This window comes from Sesamum indicum, linkage group LG9 (assembly GCF_026168435.1).
Source record: "Sesamum indicum cultivar Baizhima isolate 11 linkage group LG9, ASM2616843v1, whole genome shotgun sequence".
Lineage (NCBI taxonomy): Eukaryota > Viridiplantae > Streptophyta > Magnoliopsida > Lamiales > Pedaliaceae > Sesamum > Sesamum indicum.
This window is the reverse complement of record NC_142665.1, coordinates 7,356,207-7,380,040: the sequence shown is the minus strand read 5'-3', so window position 1 is coordinate 7,380,040 and position 23,834 is coordinate 7,356,207. Positions and strand designations below refer to the sequence as shown.

The 23,834-nt window shown below is 33.9% G+C and overlaps 3 protein-coding genes across 4 annotated transcripts; 2 read left to right on the top strand and 1 right to left on the bottom strand.

Annotated features, from left to right (window-relative positions):
• Positions 1 to 1,264: 1,264 nt before the first annotated feature.
• Positions 1,265 to 3,919, top strand: LOC105171003 (glycosyltransferase BC10). Its single transcript, XM_011091991.3, has 2 exons — positions 1,265 to 2,613; positions 3,456 to 3,919. The coding sequence occupies exon 1, from the start codon at positions 1,519 to 1,521 to the stop codon at positions 2,599 to 2,601; it is 1,083 nt and encodes a 360-aa protein (XP_011090293.1). The 5' UTR covers positions 1,265 to 1,518; the 3' UTR covers positions 2,602 to 2,613; positions 3,456 to 3,919.
• Positions 3,920 to 8,093: 4,174 nt separating this feature from the next.
• On the bottom strand, positions 8,094 to 12,334 carry LOC105171002 (Outer membrane OMP85 family protein). Of its 2 annotated transcripts, none has more exons than XM_088884468.1 (11): positions 12,068 to 12,334; positions 11,872 to 11,938; positions 11,708 to 11,749; positions 11,347 to 11,491; positions 10,711 to 10,869; positions 10,537 to 10,607; positions 10,380 to 10,458; positions 10,156 to 10,271; positions 9,749 to 9,896; positions 9,043 to 9,112; positions 8,094 to 8,436 (listed from the first exon to the last, which is right to left on the bottom strand). In XM_088884468.1, the coding sequence occupies exons 1-11, from the start codon at positions 12,099 to 12,101 to the stop codon at positions 8,291 to 8,293; spliced, it is 1,077 nt and encodes a 358-aa protein (XP_088740594.1). In that variant the 5' UTR covers positions 12,102 to 12,334; the 3' UTR covers positions 8,094 to 8,290. The 2 variants fall into 2 exon arrangements, with proteins under 2 accessions (XP_088740594.1, XP_088740593.1); XM_088884467.1 differs by having other exon boundaries at positions 8,094 to 8,445; positions 12,068 to 12,332.
• A 1,511-nt stretch (positions 12,335 to 13,845) lies between these two features.
• On the top strand, positions 13,846 to 19,129 carry LOC105171000 (GTPase LSG1-1). The gene is made up of 7 exons (XM_011091989.3): positions 13,846 to 14,387; positions 14,924 to 15,025; positions 15,100 to 15,186; positions 15,638 to 15,731; positions 16,792 to 16,848; positions 17,683 to 17,762; positions 17,850 to 19,129. Exons 1-7 carry the CDS (start codon positions 14,164 to 14,166, stop codon positions 18,988 to 18,990), a joined length of 1,785 nt encoding a protein of 594 aa, XP_011090291.1. The 5' UTR covers positions 13,846 to 14,163; the 3' UTR covers positions 18,991 to 19,129.
• The last annotated feature ends 4,705 nt before the right edge of the window (positions 19,130 to 23,834 follow it).

Here is a 23,834-nt window from a genome sequence, read left to right as displayed (position 1 = left end):
ACTAATTCCAAATCCCGACAAGCATGAAATTCAAGATGCCATTAACAATCCAATCACAGTCAAAAAACCAACACTTTGAACAGAAAAACCACAAGAGAATAGTGGTAGGATTGATAATAAACTTACGAGATAATACTTTCTTGTTCGTTGTCTGTTCACATTTTAGATAAAATCTAAATGTAATTAAATTTCTTATTTTATTTTATTTTTTGTCTATCAATAATAAAATTTTAAATTATGTATACGTATGGAACATGGTGAAGAACTAGTTTAATATCATATTTTGGTGGTACGGAGTTCTTGTATTGTTAATTTGACATCAATCCGTACGAAGTTTCTCCAATGTTCCTTTTTCTTTTCTTTCTTTTTTTTCCTTTTAAAATAAAATAAAATAATATAAAGGTGTAAGATTGTGTACCTACAAACTACGCGGACATATCATATCATAAACAATTATCCAATCAACACTCACTTTAATAAATTTATTCAACTATTGGAATTGATTATTTTGTGCAATTTTTGAATTGATGAGTTTGAATTTGCGGAGGGAATTTAATAAATGTATATGTTGGTAGTATTCATTTGTTTATTAGATTAAAAAAGTAATTTTTTATATATAAGTCACCATATTTTAAAACTCTCAATACCATTATAAATACTTAATATATTATTTTTTAAAACAAATTACTGTTCATTGATTTAACTACTCAAGCGATCTGTAATCAATTAAATTTATTTTACAAGTTTTTTTTTTCAAACACGGCTTAATTTAGCTTTTATCTGCTTTTTACTTTTTTTTTATAAACACTTTATTTTACTACAATTTAAATTTATTTTTATAAAAATTACTTATCTAAAAGAAAAATTTTGGGAAGTTCCCTAAATCCATAAATACAAATATAAGTAATATGTTGTTTTGAGATGAGAAAACAGAAATTGGTATTTAAATGCATTAATTTTGTGTTTGATTTAACGATTTTCATGAGGACGAAAAACATACAGTAAATGTAGCCCCATAAGGAAATAAATGGCTTTATGAAGATAGAGAGGTGAGCAGCATACCTTACTTTTCTTTCTGTTTTTTTTATTGAACAAAAAAATATGGTATTATTCTTTTCTGTTCATTATTTGAATATTTATCAAATCAAAAAAAAAAAAATCAGATTTATTTATTTTTTGTAAGAAAGAAATATTTATTTACGTAAAGTTAACGCCGTTAACTCCACCATCCTATTCCCTTCATATTTCGGTCGATGTGTTCCTCACTTTCCCCACTTGCTTGCTTCTCTTCAGTCTCGATCACTTCCCTGTCTCTCTCCCAACACCCACTCCTCCGCCCTATCCACTCTCACTGCCACAGCAAGAATCCCAAAGCACTCATAAATCCGATCATCACCACCGCCGAACCCTAGTCCACCATCTCATTGAAATCCCATTTTCCTCTCCTCTAAAACCTTTTTAACTCCCACTCAAAAAACCAACCAAGAAACAGAGGAAGAAAAACTATCACCCATAGATATGCTCTCCTCCGCTCCCTCGTCGGCGCTAATTCCAACCCTCACCCTCCTCCTCTCTCTACCCGTTCTCTTCTTCTTCTTGGCCCCTCGTTTTCTGCCTCCGCGCCAAATCTCCATCTCCCTTCCTGATGAGCTCGACGACCTCTCCCTCTTCCATAAAGCTATCGCCATGGACTCCGCCAATTTCTCCCGCCGTCCCACTCATCTCCCCTCCGCCAAATCCCACCTCTCCTCCTCCCTCCGCCGCCCCAAAATCGCCTTCCTCTTTCTCACCAACTCCCCTCTCCATTTCGCCCCTTTGTGGGAACGTTTTTTTTCCAATGTCACCCTCAAACACTATAATATCTATATCCACGCTGACCCTTTTGTCAGAGTCACTCCTTTAGACGGGGTGTTTAAAGATAAAATCATCCCCTCAAAGAGAACTCAAAGATCTTCGCCTACTCTTATATCTGCCGCGCGCCGCCTGCTCGCCACCGCGATGCTGGACGACCCGGCAAACGCTTACTTCGCTCTAATTTCCCAGCACTGCATCCCTCTTCACTCGTTCAATTATTTTTACAATTTTCTTTTTGATCTAGGGAGATTGTCCAGGGATTTGGAGTTCCCCAGCTACATTGAGATTCTTGACAATGAGCCCACTTTATGGGATAGGTACAATGCGAGGGGGGAGAATGTCATGACCCCGGAAGTGCAGTTTGATGAATTTCGAGTGGGCTCTCAGTTTTTCGTGCTTACACGGAAGCACGCCCTGACGGTGATTAAGGATAGGAAGCTGTGGAGGAAGTTCAAGTTGCCATGTTTAAATGTAGATTCTTGTTATCCGGAAGAGCATTACTTCCCTACATTATTGTCTATGCAGGATCCAAAAGGTTGTTCTCATTATACATTGACGAGGGTGAATTGGACCGATAGTGTGAACGGCCATCCACACACTTATCACCCGCCTGAAGTGTTCCCTGAGCTGATTTACAGGCTCAGGAAGTCGAATTCGAGTTATTCATATATGTTTGCGAGGAAATTTTCGCCTGATTGCTTGAAACCGTTGATGGAAATGGCAGATTCGGTTATTTTCAAGGACTAATCTTTGCCACTGGTAAGTAAAGTAAAAATGCTCTTGATTTTCTTGTTTTTAACATTCAGATTCCCTTGGCTGAGTTAGCTTAGTTGGCCTTTTAGGATGGTTATTGGGTGGTTGATATTTTGGTAGTATGATGGTATACATTGGTGGACTCATTATCTTTCCTTGAGTTGTTCTATACGGTTGATCTAATTTACTGCATTATTTGGGGGTTGGAAGATCTGGGGTGGTGAATTACTTGAAAAGTCATGGACACGTTTTGGCCTTTTCTGGTGATTGATTATGATAGAGGGTGTTGAGAATCCAATGGTGATATGTAAGATATTTTAAGCTCAAATTTGCAGAAAGTGATCCTGTCATGTGAACTGCAGGATATTTTTAATTGTGTTTGCCCAATTTTTTGCCACATCAACCCTTGAATTGCAGTACCTAATTGTCCTTTTTCTTGTGAACTATTGTAGAAATTGGAGATATATATATATATATATATATATGTAAATCTCTCTGGGAGCTTTGTTCTTTTGGTTCTTGTTTTTCTTTTGAATCTAAGGTCACAACTCTTTGCTTTTTCATTGTTTTCTTGGTGAGGGTCCAAATTGGGGGAGCTTTTACAAACTTTAGTTGATGTGTTAGAGATTATCTACGTCTCCTCCACTCATTCAAGATTCCCCTTCAAGCTTTTGAATTGATTATATATTAGTTCTTTCACTAACATCAGATTTATGTAATCCTAACTTCAACTCAAAAAAGTATGCAAAACTAGTCACTTAAAATGTGATGTGTCTTCAAAACTATGCTTTGTTCAAAATGTATGTGATCTGATCCCTGCTGATAATCATTCATTGTTGTTGTCACAGAAGAGGAAAAGGCAAAGTTTGAGGCTTTTGAATGGAAGGATGTTGGGCCCATGTGGGATTTAGGCCTTTTGAGTGGCTGTCAAAAATAAAAATGCCCTCAACCTAAGTAACCCAAAGAGGATTCCAACTCAAGCAATGGTAGTAGAGCTTTTTAAATCTCTGTAGTCAAAACTATGTTGATTTAGTGGTTGAAATGGGTTTCAACACCCAGCAAAAGTAGGTTGATTGAATGGTGATGGGGACCCCTTTTGGTCCTTTTGTTGTCTATTCTGTACATATATAAGTGTAATGAGTGGGTGGAAGGTGGGATGTTCATGTATGAGAATGAACATTTTCTTGGCTTCGCATAAAGAGAATGCAGAATTTGCCACTCCCATTGCCTTTTCTTTTGAGTAGATGCATTTCTTGATCTATTGTATTAAGTGCTAAAAAAGATGTGAATCTACTTTTTCACCCCCTTTGTATTTCCTCCTTCCCCCTTTTTCAAGAATTCCTTGCTTTGAATAGAGTTACTTTAATACCCAAGCCACAAAGGTTGTGGTTTTGTGAAGTATCTGGTGAAGTTTTTATCAGTTTGTTTAAACTGAATGTTTATCATGTGATCGGTATATAATCTTATCGCGATTGAGTGCAATTTATTAATTTAATAAATTAATAAGTATATAATTTAAAACTAATAAAAGTGAATTAAATAATATATATATATATATTACATTAAAATGAAAATTCTGTTTTCAGTGGTTATTTATACTATGACATCAATTTTTAAATTATAAAAAATGTCCTTATTTCAATCACTCCTACTCAAATTCTTCTTTTGATCTATATACCTATACTAATTTTTTGAACATCAGTTTGTAAAATAGCGATACTAATTTTTTGGGGTTGATAATATCGTTAAATTAATTTATTTCAATAATGTGCTGATTTATTTATAATATATTTTAAAATATAAATAATTATTTATTATATACATACAAGAACGGTATCATAACAACTTGTATAAATATAAGAAAAGAAAAAATAAAGAAAGAAAGAGAAGAAGAGATGATGGATGAAGGAACGTCATTTATTTGGATATATTTTATGGGCCAGTTGGGGGTACGTCCTCACTCTCATGGACTTTCTAGCAACTTGTTTTATTACTATTTATGTAAATACATACAAAATTCAAAAAATAGTTTGTAAAAGTCATTAATCTATTTCGTTTTATTACTACAAACCACCACACATTTAAAAAATGGGTACCTTACTTTTCTATTTCTTTATTTGCAATTTCTATATTAGGAAAATACACCATTCTCAGGTTATTCTTAATTATAATTGCATTAAACGACAATAAGCAATAACAAAACACCATCTAATTTAACTTTTATCTGCATCTACATTTTATATAAATAATATCCATTCTTAATATTACTATAACTTCTTACTTTTTTTAACAAAAATCATTACTTTAAATATTAAATAATTTTTTTTATTTATTTTACATACGCATCTAATATGATTAGATTTGTAGTACATGAAAAGAGGATAGAGAAGTTTCATGTCAACTCTTTTTTTTTTTTTTTTTACAAATATATATATATATATATATATATCAACTAATACATACAAAAGCATCACTATCAAATTTTGATTAAAATAAGTAAACAAATTGTATAGTAACATATGTGCAACCAAGTGTCCATATTATTACATATGCAACCAAGAATTTTCAAAGGTGTTGATGAAATCATAAAATTCCAAACTTGTCCCATCACTCCAAACCATCCAAAAATCAAATCAATTATTCAAATTTCAATGTCGTATTGCACAAAATGATGCCACGAATAAGCTCAATCAATCAATCCATACTCTACCAAATCATGTACCATTTCTTTTCCTCTTTTTGAGGGGGAAAAAGCAAATTATTGAAGGACCCACTTGCAAATTCGTATGAATCGAGGGGCCATTCTGATGATAATAGAGTTGAAATGGAATAGGAAACTCACAGTTGGTGGCCAGTCAATTGAAGTCAGGATTTTGATGAACCATCCACCAAACAAGGCACCTACTCTCAGATGACAATCTACGGTGGAGATTAATCCATTCCTACTATCAATGGCATTCAAGAGTTTGGTGCGGTAGGGGGTGGGGGGGGGGGGGTTATGTCTGCCTTAGCCCATGCTGGATAAATTGTTGTCCATTATAAATTCAGAGTTCTATTTTATATATACTAATATCCATAACACGTCGTCCCCACGAATATAATATTTTAAAATATAAATATAAAAATAAGTATAAAAATTGTTGACCATTATAAATTTAGACTTCTAGTATATATATATATATATATATTATGCATTTTTTTTTTAAATATAGATAAAAAGAAAAAGAAGATGAAATATTAATTCTTGAAATAAAATATTCGAACTGATCAAATATACACCTCATTAAATATTCAAACACATTAACATGGCCAAGAATGGTTTAGCCACAAATATAGCTAAGGGTGTTTGGTTTTGAGGATAAAATTTTCAAATATGTTTGAAAGCTATAAACTTTATAAAATTATTTGAAAATTTTCTTTTTGAACAACTTTAAAAATACACTTTTATTTTTCAGATAATTAACGTCCCGTTCCCTCCCAAGTTAAGATATATATATTTATATGATTTTAAATTTTAATACTTTGATGAGTTTTTTTTATCATTATTACTATATGAAAAATTTATTATATCAAATACTAATATTTTTATTTATTCAAATATTTAATAGCTTATTATTAAAATAAGATTCAATATTTTTAAACTCTTAATTCATCTTATAAATATAGAAGCTTATAAAATATTTCAAATAATTATGGCGAACACCCTCTTATGGGGAAAAGCTAAATCTGCATTAAATGTATGAAAATTGTCACATATACTTAATTTTTATAAAAATGGATATAATAATTATCCAACTAGTATTAAACACGAGTTTAGCATCTACAAGACTACAAGACCCTTAGTCTTATATGTTTAAAATGAATAGCACGGTGCTCAATAAATATCTAATTTACATATATATATATATATACTATTATAAAAAAAAGTTTTTTATTCTATCAATTTTTGAATATTTAAATTTATTTTTTAATTTATTTAAAAATATAAATAATCTGAATAAATAATCTCACAATTATTAAAAAAAAAAAAAAATCTCTCAACCCACTACTACACTTTTCTCTCTCACCTTACCTTCCCATATTTCTTTTTCTCACAAATTTTTATATTTTTTATACACCTATAATTATAATTTTTTTTTTCATCTGACACCACAATTCTTTTTTATATGTTCGCGGGGATAGCCGGTGGTGTGGACTAGTATATCTATATGATGATGCTCCCTAAATCATTGGGCCAAGCCCACAAGCTAGACCTACTAACCCAGTCGACTAAAAGCCTAACTGACTCATTGGCAGGACGGATAATGACTGACCAGGAGGATGGATAAAGCCAATCAATTGGGAGAAAAGGCCTACAGACTTACCTGCTGCTTTATTGAACTGACAGGCTCAAGAAATAAGCCAATTTCAGTCGGACACGTCATCATACAGTTGGGATGACATATCATACAGCTTGCCAACACATTTGTACAAGTCATCCTAAAATATCTCCAGGTGGTTCCAGGTAAATCGGGTATAAGTGAGCTAGAAAGGTTGTAGATAATCAATTCCCAGAAAAATAGACTGATTTGGCAGGGTTTCATCCAGCTCAAGTATCTCCGCCAATACTTATCCAAATAACTAACAATTTGTTGTGTTTGATAGCTAACTCAAAAAGCTTTTCAATTCCGTATGACACTTAGCAATCCCCCTCGTATCCAACTCTGTAGAAGTCTATAAATAGAGGTCTTGTGCAGATTTTTGTACACACGATTTTTGGTCATTATTCCATATTCTCAAACTCTCTTTCCCTCATTGTTTCTCTCGATTTTTGAGCTTTTTAAACCTATATTTTGCATTACACAAATATTTATCATCTTCACGTTATATTTCACCATTATTCTTATTACATCTCAAGTTTTTCTTTTCGTTTTTCTTTAATCCGTTACAAACTTAAGCATCAAAGTACTAACTTCTGTTTTGCAAGGCTAGTATCCTTTGATAATTTTAGAATTTTCTTGAAGATCGTTCGACACTTGCGGTGTGGTCAAATTTCTTGTACGCGTCACTATACTATATAAAAATAAAAGGCATTCCACACTCATAGTGGTTAATGACATCGCTGCACCAATTTTTTGTAAATCCAAAAATGTCATTCAACCTATAAAATAACTAATTTATTAAAATTTTCAAATTTTAAATTAATTGATAAATTATTTTTTTTTCTTCTTTTTTTTAATGTAATGTATTGAATTATACATTTTATTTTTATTTATAATTTTATTTTTAATATATTTTAGAATATGTAAAAAATTTATTCATTATATGCACATAGGAACAACATGCCACATCGGCCAATTTATATATATATATAAAAACATTAACATGGGACATGATGTATAATAGGTTTTATTACGACAACTTCAACTAATCTCCAAGAATTTGTCGGCTTCAACTAATATCAGTTCACCAGTTCTTGGACGTACCAATCTGGAGACAAACAACACTTCTTCAACTAAACCAATTACTTTCAATTAAATAATAACAGTTGTACAAAGGTGGAAATGAAGGGAACATATATATGTAGCTCACTTCTGGACCTCAAAAAATGTAGAATCAAGAAATGAAAATGGCACTATGAATCCCACAACACAGGAGGCTCAAGACAATATAATATTTGTACCCGTGTTTGGTAAAGACTTCATCACGAAAGATTACTGAACCCGAAATATAGAGTTCTCTGCTGAAATGCATTGACAGCGTAATCGATCTGAAAGTGTCCCAAATGAGACTTAAAACGAAGCCCGTATCCCAATCCGAGTCCCGTGCCTGGTTTACCATGCCTAAGAGCTGGATTTCCTGAAGATTTACAAAAGGTGAGAGTTTATAGACGGAGTCGGAGAATACTATGTAGGATAAAGAAACATGAAGAATAAAAGTGCAAGAAAAAGACAGATCACAAGATCCGTGTATGGCGTGTCCTTGTGTGTGCCTGATCAAGACAGGAAAAGTTAAACGGCCTAGAAAAGGTTTATGGGAAAGACAACATAAGAAGAGTTCAGAATCTTAATTCAGCTCCATGGTTTTTCTCACTTTTGTGGAATTTTTTAGCTAATAGTCTAACAACTCTGGACATTAATAAATATGCTGTAATGAGGTTGATTTTTCGATACAATGGGAAAATGAGGAAAAACATTGGCGACGTTGCAGCTAGGTACAATCCGAGGAGCTTGCATGTTCAAGTTTACAAATTTTACTTGGCATCCGTAGGAGTCTTGTGCTATGAAATTACTACAAGTGGTTTTATAGTAATCATAGCAACAATCCAGGTCTAATTTTTACTCATCAAGAGACAATGTTAAAGAAAATTACGACATTTCAGAAGATCAGGGTAATTAACATAGAAATGATGTTGACGACAATGTTAACAATATTATTGATCGAGTGAAAACTGACCAGGCACATGACGACCAGAGCCCAAATCAGATCCACAGTCCAAGAAGACAGCACCTTCGAGCACTGGGTTCTGGATGCAAAAACATGAACAATGTTGATGACAGGCAAATTAATTAAATAGTTTGAGTTAATACGAACAAGCCCATTCGAGTTGAATGGTCATCAGATAGTTTTTCAACGTTAATAACAGGTACATACACACATACACATACACATAGTGAATAAAGAGAAACAAAAGCTGAAGCATATGGAGGAAGAAAATGAGGAAATGAGACTGAAATGGGAGAGGAGGGGGGGTGGTCGATCTGCTTGGCCATGCATCTAATCTCAGGTTGTTGAATTTGGTCGGGCATCTGATGTCAAGAAGAGTTTGGAATTGCCTTAAAACAATGGTTTATTGCTGATAATTGGATAAGTTAAGCAAGCAAAATATGGTTGTAACGCTTCAAATGCATCTCTTTTGAGCAAAAACCATAACACCACATCCAGTAGTTACGTCCCATTTATTAGAACTTGCAATAATTTTTCAAAGAATACAAGCGAAATGCCACCAGGAAACAAAAACCTTCAAGTTTAGTTTCTTTCAAGAAAATTCAGTTAAAGGACCTGACAGTGTCTACGAGACACTATTTATGGCAGGATGTAAGTGGCAGAGGAAAAGCACTCAAATGTTGCAGTCTTCCTATGACATTACGAAATCACATACCAGTGGTAACGTCAGTTCAGTGTTAGCAACTAGGCATGATCTACCAGATCCAACGGCACCCTCGCCGTAGCCCCGCACGCTACCCTGTCCTCCTATTGAGAAGGCTTGATAAGGAGCTATGTCTCCTACAATAGAGCCACCTGTGAGACTGCCGGAGAAAACAGGTGTAGGTGAAGAGAGAAATGAATATATAATAAACTACTTGGTTAAGCATGCGAACTGCTAGAGAGACAAATGGTGGAGGCGTTTTTTCATTAGAAAGTGAATTAGAAAACTTTTAGGATGGGTCCATAATAATTCCAACCCTCTTTCTCTATTTACAAGACCCAGACTTCATTCTCCCAGTTCTCCAAATTTTACTGTCTTTTCAATTGTATACAAACTTAGTATACCAAGGTATTACTCACCTCGTCAAGAAAAATGCTGGCCCAAGTCGTATTCCCTTTGATGCAACAAATTTGAACCGATTGAAGATCAGCCACTTCGAAAGAATAGGAATTCCTTGTTCTATTTGCAGACTAAACTGCATTAAGATTTTGCAAAAAGAAGATACGTATTATGGATTAACTAATTAAAACAAGTTTATGAAACAAGATGCATTACTTTAAAATAATAGACAAAAATGTATTACCCGAGTAAAACTGCAATCATTTGCCTTTGCAAATCGAGATTCTTGTTTGAGTACTACCATACTATCATGATAACCACCACTGGACAAGGATCAAAGAAGAATTCGTTACTTAGTTGGGGAATGACCTGGGAAAACGATCACTAGTACCTTAACCTACCTGCAAGTCACCGCAAAGCCATGAAGATCTCTGCTAATTGAGCGGCCATCATCATTAACAGGACGAACATGCTGTTCTAATTTCTCAGTTAGTGTAATGAAATAAACAAGTATTTGGATACAAAAATGCAACTCAGTACAAACTAGTAACACTTAATAATTTTACAAGACACACCTCAAACTTGACACTGGTTTTACTGCTCCAATTGGAACTTGCAGGCTCGCTGAGATCTAAACCAGCGGAGAAACGACAGAGATTGACGCCTCCACTCACTGATCGAGAGAAGTTATCAACAGGAAGGCCATGAATCCCTACCTCTGGCGAAATGGAGTGCTGGAGAGTAAAGTCATGTTCAAATTAGGTAAATAGGCAGTAGCAAATATCAAACCAAAATTGTAACTTTCATGAGTTTATAAAAGTTTAATGAGTAACTAGTTAATCTAGGTCAGCCGATGCTCTTGAACCACGTCCAAGGAGTGTTAGATGCAGAGGCAATAAGCCATCAATTGCAAGAAACCATAGCACCCAATCGACTTGGTATTGAAGCCATCTTGAATACTCAAACTCCATGATAGTGATTACAGATTAGTAAGTAGAATAAATACAGAAATCTAAATCAATTTACGAGTTCAAGTATCCAATCAATTTATGCGGACTGAACATAGCCGCCTTTGATTATGCTTATCTAAAAGAGTGTTGTCAGTTCACAACTAAAATACACAATAGCAAATTAAACGACAAAGAGACATTGCCTCTCTAGCTATGTTAAAAAGAGAGCGTTAGCAATTAATAACTGCAAAAATAGCAAACCTGTATGATGAAAGCATGCTGTGAAAGCCATTCGGGCCTTGGTTTTCGGTAAGTAACCAATATATTAGAATCGCAGAGCCCTTTATCCCACAAGAAATCAAGCTTCTCACTCTTGCCAAACAAATTGGGATGCTTAATACAAAGGCTGCCAAAAGGGAAAGAGTTTGAGAACCACTACCCTCAATCTCTATTTCCATGAATACAGCAATAAATTAGAAAAAAAAGAATACAATACAACAAACAAACACCCCCCCCCCCCCAACACACCCACACCCCAATAAATAAACACAGCAAAAAGTATATCAAATACGAAACCATGTCAGTTTTTCCAATCATAAAGAAGTAGCAACAAAACATTCACCTCCCAATAACAAGTGAAAGTGGACTCTCCCCAACAGCATTTCTGTTTACAGAAAGCAAAAGAAATGCAATGTCAATGAACAGAAATGTGAAGACAAAACGCATTTTTCACTGCATACACTTTCATACTCCTATCTACAAATGGAGGTGGATAAGAAAAGAAACCTGAAAGGATGAAACATCAAAGCAGCACATAGCTTGTGGGTAAAATCAACATTGAAGTCTATCTTGGCTACAACCATACACCAAAAGCGACCGTCAGAAACTAAACGGGATTACACTAAAAATCTTCAAAATTTCTGATTTCCTCCAAAAATAAAATCAAAAGGAGAAGAGTAAGAAGCACAGAAATAGCACTCACCATTGCCAGCATGAATGCTTTTCTGGGCTCCCATCCCATTCCAAATTCATTCATATCTTTGCACCATTCAACTGAAATCAAGAACTCTTGTACTAAGAAAGTGCCTTGTCTGATAAAGCGATTTTCACTGTGCTGGCTGTTTGATTTGTTAAAAGGAACAAGAGAGCAAACATTCACACAAGGAATCGTGTTTTTCCTCAAGTTATCTCTTTCTTTCTGGACGGGATTGGATTCTTGAATTGCTCCCAAGTTCCACGCGCACGTGGAGGATGTTGGGCACTAGACGTTTCTGTCAATGGAGATGTAATTTCATTGGGCTGTAATAATGGGCTATTGGGCTTAGTGTTCCATTACATTGTTAAATATATTGGGCCGGATCAGGAAATTGGGCCCATATGGCTGTGGTTTTCTTTTTTTAAAAAAAATCAAGAAAATTGTAACAAATTTGAACAATTCTTTAGTTGGAATTTTGTTTAACTCGGATGAAGAATGATTTTTGGGGTTAAAGATTGTGATGTCTTTTACAAAATTTACTGAAATTTAGACAAGAATGAAAAGAGAGGTAGATAACCATCTTCTTTTCTTGGTTGGTAATCAAAGATAAGACCCCTCTAACATTCCAAGAAACATGAAAAATACATGATCTTTTCATGTATAAAATGGGCACCAAAGAAGTTAGTTCTAATGCTCTTCCCCTATATATAGAGTTACAAAAAAATAAATATTTTGATGATGAGAATTTTTTAATGTCAAAATTAGTCCTACAATTTTTATTGATAGTTTTTGTTACGAACACTTATGCAAGAGTTTATGTTCAAGTAAAAAACCAACTCGAAAATGGGTTGTATATGAATGTGCACTGCCAGTCGAGAGAAGATGATCTGGGGCACCACATTTTGGAGGTGGGAGAAACCATTGGTTGGAGTTTCAATGTGAATATTTGGGAGACGACATTGTTCTATTGCGACGTGCAGTGGGGCGATTACGACTGGCACCATTTTGATGCATATGATGCCGGGAGAGACAAGTATAGATGCAGATCCATCTGCAGATGGATGATTTCTAAAGATGAAGTGTTGTATGGATATAATGAAGATTCGGGCTATTGGGAATGGTTCCCCTTGATTGCTATTACATGAAATAGGTCGGGATGAATAAAAATTTCACCTTAAGAGGTGAGATTGTACTTGTCGCATACTTGATTGATTTTTTATTTTAATGTATTATTTTATTTTATTTTGTGTTTCATTTCATACTTTCGTGCAAATGTACTTTTTATTAAGATATGTATTTAGGATGATTATATCATCCTCCTTTTAAGTTTGGTGTAATTATATTTGTATTTTATGTTGTTTGAAAAAATATGTTTAGTTTTTTACTATTTGTTTCCATCCAATAAATAAACTTCCCAAGTAATCGAAGTTCATGAAATTTGTCGATGTTAGCAAAAATAATCAAATGAAATTTCATAGTTACCTACAGTTGATTTATATTAGCTTATTGCAGTTCAAATCAATATTTTCTGATTAAGGTACCGTTATAAGGTTGAAGATGTACCTCATCACGTGTACTAATACATGTGAAGGTGTATAATAGCAGTTTGATTTTTATTCTAATTTATTAACAGAGTTTGTAAATTTTTAATTAACAAAATGATCAATTTATTGAATGAAAAAGAAATATTAAATATATTAACTATAAAATTTGAAATCATAAAAATTTATGTATAATTCCACATAATAAGTAGTTTTATATATTTGGCTTCGGAACCCTTACACGACTACAGTCAAACTTCTCAAAGGTCGCACTCAAATCGCGTTCTCTGAGGCGATTGTGTTGTAATTGCGGCACGATTTTATTTCGTAAGCGTTTGCAAACTTGTACAAGCCCTCCTCCTCCCACCGCCACCGGGCCGAAGGCCGCAGTACGCGGACCATATATCTATAGCCGGAGCTTCCGTTCGTAGTGTATAATTTATCGCCGTTTTTCTTCTCTGATTAATTTGATTTCAGAGAAGGGCCAGAAAAAAAGAGAGAAGGGAATTTGAAACGCTGAAAAGAGGAGAGAAAGAAGAAAAGCTCGTAGGTTGATTAACAATGCCGAAGGCGGAAAAAGGTGGGCTTGGTAGGGCTCTGGTGAAGCACCATAATCAGATGGTACAGCAGTCGAAAGAGAAAGGGAAGTATTACAGGAGCCAGCAAAAGAAAGTTTTGGAATCGGTGACGGAGGTCAGCGACATCGACGCCGTTATCGAGCAGGCTGATGAGGCGAACCGCCTATTCTCCGCTCTCAATCCCCCCGGAAGACTCCCCATCAATTTGTAAGCGTTCCTCATGTTTTCCGGTTTCACTGTATTATTATTATAGCTATCTTTCTTCTTCTAGTATTTAAATACTTCAACAACTGTTCCCCGTTTCTCTGTCATTATTTTTATTTGGGACCTAGTATAGGTGGATATACTTGGTGAAAGATCCATTTTTTCAAGGGGGAGTAACTCATGGGAACCATTCATTATGTGTGCTTTATGGTGCTCTATTAGAAAAGTATCAACAAAATGTTTTGTTCATGTATATGTGATATTTTCGGTAGAAGTAATGGGACTGTGGAAACCAGAGTTACATAACTTGTCCTCTTATTTCTTAGATGATTTCATCGCTTTCTTTAGTTAGTTTATAGAATGAACTGGAAACTCTGACATTTTGTTTATGTGTAATGTCACGGGGTGTCCATTATGGTCTTCAAGTCAGTAATTACAACCACATCATCCTTTTCTTGACCAATATAATGCGTCCAAACCGTATTTTTTCTGCTTGCATTCTCTTATCTGCTTCTCTTGGTGCTCTATGTTTGTGTTAGGGACACTGCTTCCAGTACTAGTGAGATGACACCTGAGGAAAGGAGGGAGCAACAGAAGAAAGAGGAGGCCTTGCACGCTAGCAGTCTTCGGATTCCTCGCAGGCATGTTTTTGCTGTCATCTAAATATGATTTGGTTTTGTTAAACAGCAAGGCTAATTGATAATTTCTTTTCCAGGCCGCCATGGGATGCTAAAATGTCCATAGAAGAGCTTGATGACAACGAAAGACGAGCTTTTCTTGAGTGGCGCCGCAGCCTTGCAAGGTCAGGCTGACAGTATCAGAAATATGATATGTGAATTGAATTTATGATACGTGCTGCGAGAAATACATTAATTACTCAGTGTGTTTATTGGCTCTTGCTACTCCTTTATCTGTACTTGAGCATTTTACAATTAATGGTCTGACATATGTTGTGATTACTAACATGAGGTTTTTATGGAGGTTATTTAAGTTCTGTTTTGTGTGTTTATTGAATTGACATAATAGATGTGTTTGGAAAGTGCATGCGTACATCCAGTTTTTACATAGAAAATTTTTTGGGGATTGGTGCCTTGCTCTTCTAATGATTTCATTTGTGCCTTGTAGACCAGCACCACTTTTCTGGTCTTCTGTTGCTCATGGTTTCTCCATCTTCTTTTTGGGGAATTAGATTTTATTTTCTTTTCCTTTGCTTTGATTTACACATAAATTCATTTATGACCTGACCATTGCAGGCTTGAGGAGAATGAGAAGCTAGTTCTCACTCCATTTGAGAAGAACCTAGACATCTGGCGACAACTTTGGAGGGTGCTTGAACGTAGTGATTTGGTGAGATTACTTTGCCTCTGAGTTACTTGTTTTTTGGAACTTTTTGAAGTTCTTGATTGCCTTGGTGTGGCTTGTTGCAGAAGTGGCACTATAGGACTTGAAATCTTCTCTTAGATTCTTTTGTTAACCCATCACTGAATTTCAAGTTGAGCTAGAGTCTGTCCAATATCAAATCTAGGTCAACTCAAATACGTCAAACCAAATTTAGCCGTTAAGATTCTTTGTATTGCTACTGCTGGAAATGCCTGCAATGCAAATAGTGCGAGTAGTCCTGTGGTTGTGCTTCATGTTGATTCATCATACGCTTGGCATGCTGGGACAGTATTCACTATTCACAATTTCTTCCTCTTGACAAAATTGCCTTCTGGAAGTGTTCCCCTAGTGAGTTAATATCTTTGTTGAGACAAGATTTGTCCCCATTTTATACACTTTGCTCTGTACTCTAGCTTCATATTGTAGGACCTATGTAGAAAATGTTCCCCAAACAACAATGGAGGAGTGGGTTGAATTATAATTCATCTAGTTTGGGAATGTTTTCTGGATATTGGCTATTAGGAACACTTTTTTTGGTAGCCAGTGTACGTCGTGCTGCACGAGCGTATGAAGATGGAATCAGCAGTAATTATGTTATTTATCAATTGTAACTTTGCTCTTCTTAAAGTGAAAGTCGGATCTGTCCTCAAGACGTTTGTCCCGAGCGCAGCGCATGTAGAACTTTTTACTATGAGACCTCACTCCATTTTGATGCCCTAGCAAATTTGATTATATGACCCACCTCATCTACTTGTTTGCCATTCAGCTGCTCTATCAATTTTCTTGAGAAGTTGGTGTTATCTTTGTGTTTTAATATGATGCATGCCTAAGAAATGACCCCTAATATAGTTGTGGGGGAGTGGAGATAAGAGCCTGCGGTGCTATAGCTTATGGAAGTCGCGTGTATTTTTGTATAAACAGCTGAATTTTTGTTCTTTTCATTATTGCTTGGATTGAGTTCTAATGTTATGCGATACCAGTAAATTGTATTGTATGCTGATCCCTCTCCTAATTTTGATACTTGAAGCTTGTCATGGTTGTTGATGCACGGGATCCGCTCTTCTACCGCTGCCCGGATCTTGAGGTAATATTAGACATTTTGATTTTATACTACAGTCATTTTGGCTTTTCTTGACTGATTTGAGCATTTGAATTAAGCAGCTTTACTTCCATACAAATAAATGCTGAAAAAATGAGTGGCATACTTGGTTTGAACTGGTGATCAAGCATACATCATGTTTGTTTCAAGAGCTCATGCAATTATATTAAGGGATAATTACATTCCCCTATCCTGAGGTTTGGTTTAATTACACATAAACCCCCTGTGTTTTGGAAAATTACAAAAAAGTACCCTTGAGGTTTGCTTCAATATAACGAATATATTACTCCGTTAGTCAAAATTCGGCAAAATTCCTTGAATTTGATGATATTAACAACAAAAATGGATAAAAATTCATATTTATCCCCAATTGATTTATTACTGATTTATTTATTGCACGTCAAATAAGTCTTTTTAGGACCAAATTACACTTATACATTTTCATATGTTAATGCATGTGATGAGATATGTCTTCACCGTTACAAGGTTAGTTTAGTCACAAAAGATTATCGTTTTGTTAATTTTAACAAATTCAATAAATTTTGAATAACGGAGGGACCTATTTGTTAGACAAACTTTAGAGTACTAGATGTAATTTTCCAAACGGCAGGGATTTATGTGTAATTACACCAAACCTTAGGGGAATGGAGTATAATTATCCCTTACGTTAACTGATTAAATTATCTGACCTTCTTAAAATTTTATGAAATTGATGTGCAAAAGTTGCACTCCCAATATCGATTTGATAATATGAACATGTTAATTTTGCCAATATTTTAGACATTATGCTGACCCACATGGAACTTTACTGAATCATAGGCATATGCGCGAGAAATTGACGAGCACAAAAGGACATTGCTTCTTGTTAACAAGGCAGATCTTCTACCATACCCTGTGAGGTTAGTATTGTAACATCCTGCTGCTTTTCCCTTGATATCTCTTCTCATTTGAGATAAGAAAAGATTTGATCCTTGAATTTCTGGCAGAGAGAAATGGGCAAAATTCTTCCACCAACAAGGGATTCTCTTTGTTTTCTGGTCAGCTAAGGCTGCTACTGCCGTGTTGGAGGGGAAAAAGCTTAGTCTGTCCCTGGGCATTCAAAATCGTCAGCAAGAGTCAGCTGATGCTTACACTAAAATATATGGCCGGGATGAGCTACTTGCGCGCCTGCAGTCTGAAGCTGAGGAGATAGTTTCAATGAGAAGTCGATCTAAATCTGATAAGACAGGCTTGTCTCACATTTATTCTGATAATGAAAGTGTCACTGGATATGTGCCAGCTCAAAGTGTAGTTGTTGGATTTGTCGGGTATCCTAATGTAGGAAAGAGTTCTACGATCAATGCTTTGGTTGGAGAAAAGAGGACCGGTGTAACTTCAACTCCTGGGAAGACGAAACATTTCCAAACACTGATAATATCTGAGAAACTTACTCTCTGTGATTGCCCTGGACTGGTTTTCCCATCCTTTTCCAGTTCAAGGTACGAGATGATCGCATCTGGGGTTTTGCCTATAGATCGCATGACAGAGCACCGTGAGGCTGTACAGGTCGTTGCAAATCGAGTACCCAGGTCTGTTATTGAGGATGTCTACAGAATCTCATTGCCAAAACCCAAGCCTTACGAGCCACAATCCCGCCCACCTTCAGCAGTCGAGTTTTTAAGAACATACTGTGCTTCGCGTGGATACGTTGCCTCTGGTGGACTACCAGATGAAACTAGGGCTGCTCGCCAAATTTTGAAGGATTACATAGACGGGAAGCTTCCACACTATCAGATGCCTCCAGGAACATCAGACAACAAAGATGATGCCGAGGATGGTGCTGGACTCAGCTCATCCGAGATCCATGAATCAGACTCGTCCGACAGTGAAGCCCCTTCCGTTGCTGAAATTGAACTTCCATCTAGGGAACACGTACTGAATGATCTAAATGCTTTTGACATCGACAATGGATTAGCTTCTACTAAGACTACCATTAAGAAGAAGCCCTCCAGCGCACCGCATAAGCAGCACAAGAAGCCTCAGAGAAAGAAGGACCGATCGTGGAGGGTAGGAGGCAATAATGGTGATGGAATGCCAGTAGTTAGAGTCTTCCAAAAGCCCGTAAATTCAGGCCCTTTGGATGCTTAATAGTGTTATGTTCTTGTAAGATAGCTTTTCTGCAAGAAAGCTGCTGTTTGCTGATTATCTGGGGTACATTCTGTTGCCTCCTACTTATCTGGTACTTTTATGTGCTTTATATAATCTCTGTGTGAGCTTATTTTTTGCACTGGCATTGCGTGTCAGCATTATATATTTTCTATGAATTACGGTTTCAAAGCAAAGTCCTTTAATCTTCCGGAGTCCTTTATTGAAAATGAAGCATGTGATGTAGAAATTCCAGAGGTACAAAAATGGTATCTATTCCTTTCATGTCATCAATCCCATGGAAGTAACTGAGTATAAAGTTTGATATGGAATGGATTCTTGGCGTTAAAGAGTCCAGAAATGCTCTTTCCATATTATAAAGGTAGTTTCTTTCTATTTCAATGAAATTTACCTGAGAGTGAATAAAAATAAAACTTTTATATATATATATATATTTTGTGATCAGGGACTGAAAGAAAGTTTTGTGTTCTTTTTTTTATCCATCAAGAGGTAACATTTTATTATCATAATCTGAACTTCTGTTAGTCGGATCCTGTTATTACTTCGATCCATCAAGAGGGATAACATCTTATTATCATAATCTGGACTTCTATTAGTCAGATCGTGTTATTACTTCGATCCATCAAGAGGGATAACATCTTATTGTCATAATCTGAACTTCTATTAGTCGGATCGTGTTATTACTTCGATCCATCAAGAGGGATAACATCTTATTGTTATAATCTGAATTTCTGTTAGTCGGATCGTGTTATTACTTCGATCCATCAAGAGGGATAACATCTTATTGTCATAATCTGAACTTCTGTTAGTCGGATCGTGTTATTACTTCAATCCATCAAGAGGGATAACATCTTATTATCATAATCTAAACTTTTGTTAGTCAGATTGTGCTATTACTTTGATCGATCAAGAGGGACAACATTTTATTATTATAATCTGAAATTCTGTGGTTGATTTAATACATTTTAAGTGAAAAAGTAATCAAGATATGTGACAATTGTTTGATACACAAATTAGTGTAGAGATAGTAGAATATTCTTATTGACATCAGGAGGTGCAAAGCACAGTTCCGCATCATTGCTACTTACTAGGAAATTGGAGGAGCATAAAGAGGACTTGAGCCGAAAAGTAGGACTCCTCTTTTGGGAAAGAGAGGTGGACTTGGTCTTCACAAAATGAAATATATTACATAGGTTTATGACATAATATAGTGATTTATTATTGACTTGAAAAAAATATCTTTTTTTTAAAAGTACTATCCTAAATATTACTGTACATAAAAACAGCAAGCAGAATAGCACAATAAAGTCATGGGTCAGGTTTTAATTTGTGCGACACAATAAGGAGGAAAGCTAAACAATTTTTTTCCCTATAAGTGTTTTAATTTTTCTTTTTTCTTTTTTTGCTTATTTCAATTTTCAGTATGGGTAATTTAGACTAAATCCATAATTTTTTTTTTATGCCTTTGTTCAGTTTCTAGATTTAATATTAGCTTCTTTTTTTTTTCTATAATCTCAATACACATCGTTCTTTAACATGTTGGGATTTAAGAAAAGTCAAGATATAAAAGTGCTTAAATACCCATTTATGATTTAACACTTAATTTTATTTTATCTCCATCATCAATACACCTTGTTCTTTAACATGTTAAACTGAAGAGAAGAAAAGAAACTAAATGTTCAATGAATATTTGAATTTTATAATTAGTAAAAATAAGATCAAAACAAATAATATACATGTGAATACACTTTTTTGACATTCTTTTTTACTTTAAAGATATTGTACATATTTCGATTTTTACAAAACCAACGTAAGTTTAACCTATAAAATTATATTATTCAGAATATATATTCAAGTAACATCTTACTTGTATATTATATAGATTTACCAATATTATTTTAACTTATTTAAATAGGAAACAATTAAAAATACCAAGAATTTACATCATCATTTTATCATTATAATTACAACATAATTATATTGTTATTTAATAATTTCCATTATTTAAATAGACTACGTGGAACCATATCAATAAAATCAAATTATCACAAAATCATAAAAAACACATACCAACATACCAAAAGGTCAAGTGATATTTTAATGATAATATAATACTAATAATAAATTAAATATTAGTTATTTATTTAATACAATATCTAGCCAGAGAGCCATCTCCCACCCCATATGTACCTGTCAGGCCCTTGTCGTATCATTCTCTCACGCTCCCCATGGGCGCGTGTATTTACATCTCTCCCCATTTTCTCACCCGACAAATGACAAACCCTCAGTCCAGATATCTACCATTGTCGCCGTTAACCGTTGCGCTTTTACCGTTTTCGCCATCTGAACAAAAAGCGCAAAACAATTGATGCACAAATCCACATGAAACACTCCCTTAAGAAAAGCGTGCCTTTGCGCATGCAATAATAGAAGTGTGTCTCATTGCTATTATTGGTGCATTATAAAGCTATTATATATTCTCTTCATGCTTACAAGATTTTCAGCCATTTCTGTTACATTTAATATCATTGAGGTTTGCTTTATTCTAACTAAAATTTTTTAATTAGTCAAAAATTATTAATTTGCTGATATTAACAAAAAAAAAAAAGAATGAATAAAAATCTATATTTACCCTTATTGACTTGTTTTTTATTTATTGAAGGTCATATAAATATTTTTTGACCAAATTATCCTTATACATTTTTACACGTTAATGCATGTGATGAGGTGTATTTTCACCGTTATAAAGGTAGTTTAGTCACAAAATAATTATTTGATCTGTAATAAGAGGGTGTTGCAAAAACTTATGCTTTTAAAGAAGTGATTATTTAGAAAAAGTCAGAAGTTATTCAAAATCAAAAGTGGCTAGTGTTTGTTAAAAAAAAGTGAAAAGCAGATAAAAGCTAAATTGGATAGTGTTTGAAGAAAATTCATTTCTAAAATAAATTAAATTGATAAAAAGACCATTTTGTCCCTATGTGTTAAAAATATATTATCTTTTTGCTTATTATTTCACTTGTTATTTGTCACTATTAATTATTTTTCACAAAAAATCATAAATTTTATTTAGATTAGTTTTTCATATTTATGTTTATAAAAATATGTTTGATTTAATAGTTATCTCATTAAGAAATATAATTATTGATTCATACACAATGATTAAACTTGCATGATTGTAAAAAATAATTAATTTATTAATTAATCAAATAATAATATGTGAATGGAATAATATAATTAGATGATATAGCACATAAAATATAAAAATTTAAAACATTAAATATGTGAAAGTATAAATTTAATTATTGTTAAAATTCAAATTATTTGAAAAGTTTTTAATTTAAAACGGTAAAATTGAATTAAAATTATTATAACATGGGTAAAGTATTAAAAATAAAGTTGAATTTATTTACAGAAAAATCAAAGCAGCTAGAAACACCCCCCAAAATGCTTCTAGCTTTTGGCCTAGAAGTGCTTCTTTTAGCGGTTTAAGAAGTAGAAGTTGGTATCTCAAACACTTCAAAAGTAACTTTTTGAAGTCAGAAGCTGAAAAGTGATTTTTTGAAGCACACGCAAACACTATCTAAGTTAGTAATAAGTCAATCGAAGATAAACATCAATTTCATTAATTTTTTTATAATATCAACAAAAGTCGTGAATTTTAACTAACGAATGAATCTATTTAAACCATAAGAGTTTACATGTAATTATATCAAATCTCATAAAAAATGATTGCAATTATTCCTATTATAAATAATTATGATTTTGTGATACTTTATATATATATAATACTAGTATAAATAGTTGGTAGATAATTTTTATTATATTCCACAATAAAATGTTATATTAAAAATCGACCTAGAGCAAACTATGTACAAAAGAGAACTTTCCAAATCATATAATTTTTTTTCATATTTTCTGCACATGTTCACATTTTATCAAAATTGATTCCCAAAAACTTAATGTATGTAAATTTCACGATTTCGAATTTGTCTTAAAATTAAGATATTTCAGTGAAATGTAAATGGTTGATAATATTTTACAATAAATGATAATACGCACTGATGGGGTATTACACATATTTATGTAAAAAAGATAAAAGAGCCCCTCATTTAAGGGCAAAACACTTGGGCCCTATAAATATTTCGTATACGAGTCATTTTAAGGTAGCTAGCATTACTTTCGACTATACAACGTCTGATCGCATATTTATATTTCGATCCGAACTAATTTGAGTGTCGGAGGGTCTTAGTCGGGACGAACCTGACGAGCCTAACGTACGAGTTTCAATCCTCATGACCCATTAGCGATATGGGAAGATTGCGTGGCTGAGTTGGATCATTCAAAGAAGGTCGCATATTTCATACTGAATCACGTATTAATTTTTTTTTGCGGTATTTAATAAAATATAAATATGAACTATGGATGTATCTAAAAATATATTTGATATTAGATTAATTGCTTTAACACGCGTTGGGCCGTTTTATTTATTATTGCTAAAGCATTTATAGAAAACAAATTTGATGAAATATAGATTTTAAATTTCTTTTGTACTTGAATCTTGTACTTTTTTGACATAAATCGCTAAACAACTTCAGTATATTTTCTTATATGTTGTTTTTATAGTAAAAGAAAATATAGAAAAAGTCAATAAGATAACATTTTTCTGAATTGTTATAATGTTTTATATGAATATTAGTATTTGCGATACCCAATACTTACGTGCATATAATAAAATGAATATAAAGAGTAAGTAATTGGAGCTTAAAAAATAATGTGGACTATTTAGGAGAATGATGTTATCTATATGTATACTTTTATACTAATAT